Source organism: Entelurus aequoreus, linkage group LG19 (genome assembly GCF_033978785.1).
Source record: "Entelurus aequoreus isolate RoL-2023_Sb linkage group LG19, RoL_Eaeq_v1.1, whole genome shotgun sequence".
Classification (NCBI taxonomy): domain Eukaryota; kingdom Metazoa; phylum Chordata; class Actinopteri; order Syngnathiformes; family Syngnathidae; genus Entelurus; species Entelurus aequoreus.
The window spans coordinates 37,986,876-37,994,059 of NC_084749.1; the positions used below are offsets into that span (position 1 = coordinate 37,986,876).

General features: G+C 37.3%; 1 protein-coding gene across 1 annotated transcript in view; it reads left to right on the forward strand.

Annotated features, from left to right (window-relative positions):
* adcy1a (adenylate cyclase 1a) overlaps nucleotides 1-4,548 on the forward strand; it is a 272,153-nt gene extending 267,605 nt beyond the window's left edge. Inside the window, exon 20 of the mRNA XM_062028481.1 lies at nucleotides 2,920-4,548. Coding sequence (XP_061884465.1) covers nucleotides 2,920-3,252 — 333 coding nt within the window. The 3' untranslated portion in view covers nucleotides 3,253-4,548. The remainder of the gene's footprint in view (nucleotides 1-2,919) is intronic.
* The last annotated feature ends 2,636 nt before the right edge of the window (nucleotides 4,549-7,184 follow it).

A 7,184-nucleotide genomic window follows, 5' to 3' on the forward strand; every position in this document is an offset into this window, starting at 1 on the left:
TATGAATGATAAAACACTGAATATTTACAACATAAGAACGTCGCTCTTCTTTTACTTCTCAGACCATTTGCTCAAATTGACATCTTGTACAATCAAACAAAACGCGATAAAAAGTCAACAAACACAAGTGGGATAAAAAAACACCTTCAATCTGATATAATATCAATATTTGGCAGAATTTTGTTGTAAAAATCTCCTTCCGCGTCTGTCCTTGACACCTGCGTTTCAAGCAGGCTGGTCTTGTAAACAAACTCCGCCCACACTGCTTTGTGGTGGTCCGCATGGAGCTGCTGTGACGTAGATTCCCGTAATAACGTGTATGAAACTCAAAAGCGCAGATTCCAACCATTGGAATACTTTCCATAGTTCAAGACTTATGGTAATTTGAAAACAACACTGCACATTGATGGTGTCTAAAAATGAAATATTTGGAAATGTCCGGCCAATCCGTGTTTTGCCCAGGTCTGATTGAAAGGATCTATCATGAGCATGTTTTGTCTTAGATACTGTAGATCAGGGGTCCCCAAACTACGGCCCGTGGGCCAGATACGGCCCGCCAGCATCCAAATTGTTAGTTTTTTTTTGTTGTTTTTTTATTATAATTTTGTTTTTAATTTGTCCTTTTTTGCCCATCCATCAATCCATTTTCTACCGCTTGTTACTGGGTAAAAAATATATATATATATACAGTGGGGCAAAAAAGTATTTAGTCAGCCACCCATTGATTGTCAATGGGTGGCTGACTAAATACTTTTTTGCCCCACTGTATATATATATTTTTATTATTATTATTATTTTTTTATCTATCCTTTTCCACACATCCATCAATCCATTTTCTACCGCTTGATACTGGATGAAAAAAAAAGTATTTTTTGTTGTTGTTGTTTTTATTATGATTTTTTTAATCTGTCTTCTTTCGCCCATCCATCAATGCATTTTCTACCGCTTGTTACTGGGTAAATAAAAAAATGTTGGGGTTTTTTTACAATAATTTTTTTTAATCTGTCCTTTTTCGCCCATCCATCAATCCATTTTCTACCGCTCATTACTGGGTAATTTTTTTATTATTATTTTTTTTTAATCTGTCCTTTTCCGCCCAACTATCAATCCATTTTCTACCACTTGATTCTGGATGAAAAAAAATATATATATTTTTTTTTGTTTGTTTTTTATTATAATTTTTTTAATCTGTCTTTTTTCGCCCATCCATCTATCCATTTTCTACTGCTTGTTACTGGGTAAAAAATATATATATACATTAGTTTTTTTAAACTGTAATTTTTCACCCATCCATCAATCAATTTTCTACCGCTTGTTACTGGGTAAAAAAACTAAATAAAATAGTTGTTGTTTTTTTACAATTATTTTTAATCTGTTCTTTTTCACCCATCCATCAATCCATTTTCTACCGCTTGTTTCTGGGTAAAAAAAAAATATATATATATATATATTTAAAAAAATATATATATATATTTTTTTTAATTATTATTTTTTGAATCCGTCCTTTTTCGCCCATCCATCAATCCATTTTCTACCGCTTGTTTCTGGTTAAAAAATAAAATATATATTTAAAAATATATATATATATATTTTTATTATTATTGTTTTAATCCGTCCTTTTTTGCCCATCCATCAATCAATTTTCTACCACTTGTTACTGGGTAAAAATTTATATATATATATATATATATATATATATATATATATATATATATATATATATATATATATATATATATATATATATATATATATATATTTTTTTTTTTTAAAAAAAACAACATTTTTTAAATTTTATTTAATTTTTTTTAATGTGTCCTTTTTCGCCCATCCATCAATCCATTTTCTACCGCTTGTTACTCTCGGGGTTTCCGCTCAAGCAAATCATATTGTCTAAAAATGCATTTTCCCATCGATAACGTGACATCATCCCGCTCGCGCCGCAAAGTCGGGCGAGAGAGTGAGTGGCAAGTGCGCGCTCTTTCAGTCAATTAGTGCACAAGGGGAAAAAAAAGCCGAAATCGTTGGGGGAAACGTAAAATAGACTCCGAGTGTAGAGTTTTTAAACATCAGTGGACATATGACTTTTTTTTGTTCAGTGTAAGGAAAGGCAGTTTAGATTTTATATATATATATATATATATGTATATATATATATATATATATATATATATATATATATATATATATATATATATATATATATATATATATATATATATATATATATATATATATATATGTATATGTATATATATATATATATATATATATATATATATATATATATATATATATATATATATATATATATATATATATATATATATACACATATATATAGTCAAGATTACTGTGGTTTATCCGTTATACAGTGGTTTATTTATATTAAATCCCCTGAAGATCAGGGAAACCTGCGAAACTGGCTTGTAGCGCTGAAATAGCCTCTGTGTTTTGTTTCCTATATATATATATATATATATATATGTGTATATATATATATTTTTTTTTCCTATATATATATATGTATATATATATATATATATATGTATTTATATATATGTATATATACTTTTTTAATGTATATATATGTATATATGTATATTTACTTTTTTTTTTCTAAATTTATTTTATATATATATATATATATATATATATATATATATATATATATATATATATATATATATATATATATATATTTTTATATATATATATATATATATATATATATATATATATATATATATATATATATATATATATATATATATATACCCCGGCCCCTGACCAAATTTATTTAACCCAATGCGGCCCCCGGGTCAAAAAGTTTGGGGACCCCTGCTGTAGATCATATCCAGTGTATAAAAGCTTTAAAGGACAACGTTGAAATACTGAGCATCATCATTTCTTCTCCAGGTGACAGAAGATGTCCATCGTGTCATCGCAGACCACTACAACTTGGTCTGTCGAGGCCAGGTCAGTGTAAAGGGTAAAGGTCAGATGCTCACTTACTTTCTAGAAGGACGGCGGCAAAGCTGCTGTCTGCTATCTCAGTCCCTTCAGCAGGCGTGCAATCCGGGAAGCCGCCCAAGCGCCTTCGCCCACGGAAATGTGCGCACCAAGTTAAGCCCCGCCCCTACGGTGAACACTTACGGTACAGTCAGGACCCCGAGCCCATGCATGGCGAAACCAACCACCTCCACCAGCGCCACTAGGTACCTGCCCTCTGTCCCCACTGCAGTAGTGTGACGTCCACTGTCGTCATGACGACATATTAGAAAATAGTACGTCAATGAGAGAGGAGATGAAAGACAAGGATGTTCTGCACGCCGCCATCTCAGTCCGAGAGACAGTCATCGTCCAAAAGGAGACCTGGACCCGAGCCCAGCATGCATCCAAGACTGAGCATCGTGGGGGCCTCGACTGGACTCTCCCTCCACGTTCCTGCCCTGTTTGTTGTTTGACTCCGCAGGGAGTCATGAACAGGATACAAGATGCTTAATTTTCTTTGCTTTGTAGTCAATCAAAGGCCAAGGATGTGTCCAGGAACTCCTAACCCTGCATCCACAACTACAATAAACGATATCAGCATCCCCACATGCACAGTTGACAGTGTAGCACGCAGGTCTCTCACGAAAGCACAAAACGTTCCTTTAACTACATTAGCTGACCCCTTTTTCACGGTATCAAACCAAAACTGTGCTATTTGCCTTAGCGGACGTTTACCTCTTTACTTAAGATGATTTGTTATGAAGGAATTCCGATGTAACTTCTGCTGGAGCATTTCTGATCAAGAGTTTTTGAAGTAGATAGAGCCAAATGTGTAATTATGCTATAAACTTGCCAAATTCCAACAGCCTTTTAATACATTTGGGGGACAGTGTACTCCTCATGGTGAACCTGCAATGGCACATGAGGTGAACATGTTTTTTGTTGAAGTGCATGAACCCACTGCTGCATTTCTCGTTTTGCTGTTTGCTGCCTGTGATGCTTGACTTCCAGATTCTTCCTTAGCAAAGTGTAGCAATAAAGACGTGCGTGTCCTATCTCAGCATATTCACCTTTGCATGCGGTAGCCAGCCGGATCCGGTTTTGACCTCATAGTCCATGTAGCCGGCAGACCGTGCACAGCAGCCACAAAAAGTCTCTGCGGACTTGAAGCATGACTTAAAAAAAAGCTTATTTTCCGTATCGTGTGGGTGTGACCTATTCTCTGTGGCAGTGTTTTTCAACCGTTTTTGAGCCAAGGCACATTTTTTGCGTTGAAAAAATCCGGAGGCACACCACCAGCAGAAATCGTTAACCTCTTAAAGGCCTACTGAAACCCACTACTACCGACCACGCAGTCTGATAGTTTATATATCAATGATGAAATCTTAACATTGCAACACATGCCAATACGGCCGGGTTAACTTATAAAGTGCAATTTTAAATTTCCCGCTAAACTTCCGGTTGAAAACGTCTATGTATGATGACGTATGCGCGTGACGTCAATCGTTGAAACGGAAGCATTCGGACACATTGTATGCAATACAAACAGCTCTGTTTTCATCGCAAAATTCCACAGTATTCTGGACATCTCTGTTGGTGAATCTTTTGCAATTTGTTTATTGAACAATGAAGACTGCAATGAAGAAAGCTGTAGGTGGGATCGGTGTATTAGCGGCTGGCTGCAGCAACACAACCAGGAGGACTTTGATTTGGATAGCAGACGCGCTATCCGACGCTAGCCGCCGACCGCATCGTTGATCGGGTGAAGTCCTTCATTGCTCCGTCAATCGCTGGAACGCAGGTGAGCACGGGTGTTGATGAGCAGATGAAGGCTGGCTGGCGTAGGTGGATAGCTAATGTTTTTAGCATAGCTCTGTTAGGTCCCGTTGCTAAGTTAACTTCAATGGCATCGTTAGCAACAGCATTGTTAAGCTTCGCCAGGCTGGAAAGCATTAACCGTGTAGTTACAGGTCCAGGGTTTAATAGTATTGTTGATTTTTTGTCTATCCTTCCAGTCAGGGGTTTATTTATTTTGTTTCTATCTGCAGTTAAGCCCGATGCTATCACGTTAGCTCCGTAGCTAAAGTGCTTCGCCGATGTATTGTCGTGGGGATAAAAGTCACTGTGAATGTCCATTTCGCATTCTCGACTCTCATTTTCAAGAGGATATAGTATCAGAGGTGGTTTAAAATACAAATCCGTGATCCACAATAGAAAACGGAGAGAGTGTGGAATCCAATGAGTCCTTGTACCTAAGTTACGGTCAGAGCGAAAAACGATGCGTCCTGCACTGCACTCTAGTCCTTCACTCTTACGTTCCTCATCCACAAATCTTTCATCCTGGCTCAAATTAATGGGGTAATCGTCGCTTTCTCGGTCCGAATCGCTCTCGCTGCTGGTGTAAACAATGGGGAAATGTGAGGAGCCTTTCAACCTGTGACGTCACGCTACTTCCGGTAGAGGCAAGGCTTTTTTTTATCAGCGACCAAAAGTTGCGAACTTTATCGTCTATGTTCTCTACTAAATCCCTTCAGCAAAAATATGGCAATATCGTGAAATGATCAAGTATGACACATAGAATGGATCTGCTATCCCCGTTTAAATAAAAAAAAAAAAATTCAGTAGTCTTTTAAACCATAACCAAGCATGCATCACTATAGCTCTTGTCTCAAAGTAGGTGTACTGTCACGACCTGACTTATTTTGAGTTGTTTGAGGTGTTTTCCTGTAGCACTTTCATGTCTTCCTTCCTTCTGCTTTGTTTTAGTAATGAAAACAATTTCAGTTGTTGCTAACCTTCTTTGCGGGGACATTGTTGATTGTCATGTCAAGTTCAGATGTACTTTGTGGACGCCGTCTTTGCTCCACAGCAAGTCTTTGCTGTCATCCAGCATTCTGTTTTTGTTTACTTTGTTGCCAGTTCGGTTTTAGTTTTGTTCCGCATAGCCTTCCCAAAGCTTCAATGCCTTTTCTTAGGGGCACTCACCTTTTGGGGCAGTATAGCTCGGTTGGTAGAGTGGCCGTGCCAGCAACTTAAGGGTTCCAGGTTCGATCCCCGCTTCCGCCATCCTAGTCCCTGCCGTTGTGTCCTTGGGCAAGACACTTTACCCACCTGCTCCCAGTGCCACCCACACTGGTTTAAATGTAACTTAGATATTGGGTTTCACTATGTAAAGCGCTTCGAGTCACTAGAGAAAAGCTCTATATAAATATAATTCACTTCACTTCACTTTTGTTTATTTTTGGTTTAAGCATTAGATACAAAGACAAACCCTCGTCGTCTCACACGACGTGTTCCCGACATCTACAAAGCAATTAGCTACCTGCTGCCACTTACTGGTATGGAAGAGTATAACACAGTTATTCTGCCAAGCTCTAGACAGCACAGACATTCAACAACGGCACATTATTTGCAGACTATAATTACTGGTTTGCAAAAAATATTTTTAACCCAAATATGTGAAATTACATAATCTCCCACGGCACACCAGACTGTATCTGGTTGTTGATTGTCATGTCAAGTTCGGATGTAATTTGTGGACGGCGTCTTTGCTCCACAGTAAGTCTTTGCTGTCGTCCAGCATTCCTGTTTTTGTTTACTTTGTTGCCAGTTTGGTTTTAGTTTTGTTCTGCATAAGCTTCAATGCCTTTTCTTAGGGGCACTCACCTTTTGTTTATTTTTGGTTTAAGCATTAGATACAAAGACAAACCCTTGTCGTCTCACACGACATGTTCCCGACATCTAGAAAGCAATTAGCTACCTGCTGCCATCTTTTGGTATGGAAGAGTATTACACGGTTATTCTGCCGAGCTCTAGACAGCACAAACACTCAACAACGGCACATTATTTGCAGACTATAATTACTGGTTGGCAAAAAATATTTTTAACCCAAATAGGTGAAATGACATCTCCATGGCACACCAGACCGTATCTCACGGCACACTCGTGGTTGAAAAACACTGCTCTATGGAAATGGATTAAAAGCGACGTTTTGCGTGGTTATTTGTGTAACATTTTGTAATATTCTTCGATTTTTAAAATCTGCTTTGGTATTCGAAAAACCTGGATGTTTATGAGGATTCATAAAAATCCCTGTGTATGTCTTCCTCGTGAATACAAATGATCTTCTAATCGGTTGCTCTGATACATGCATGCAACAAGTGGACACACTTAATGTAGGACTTCATGTC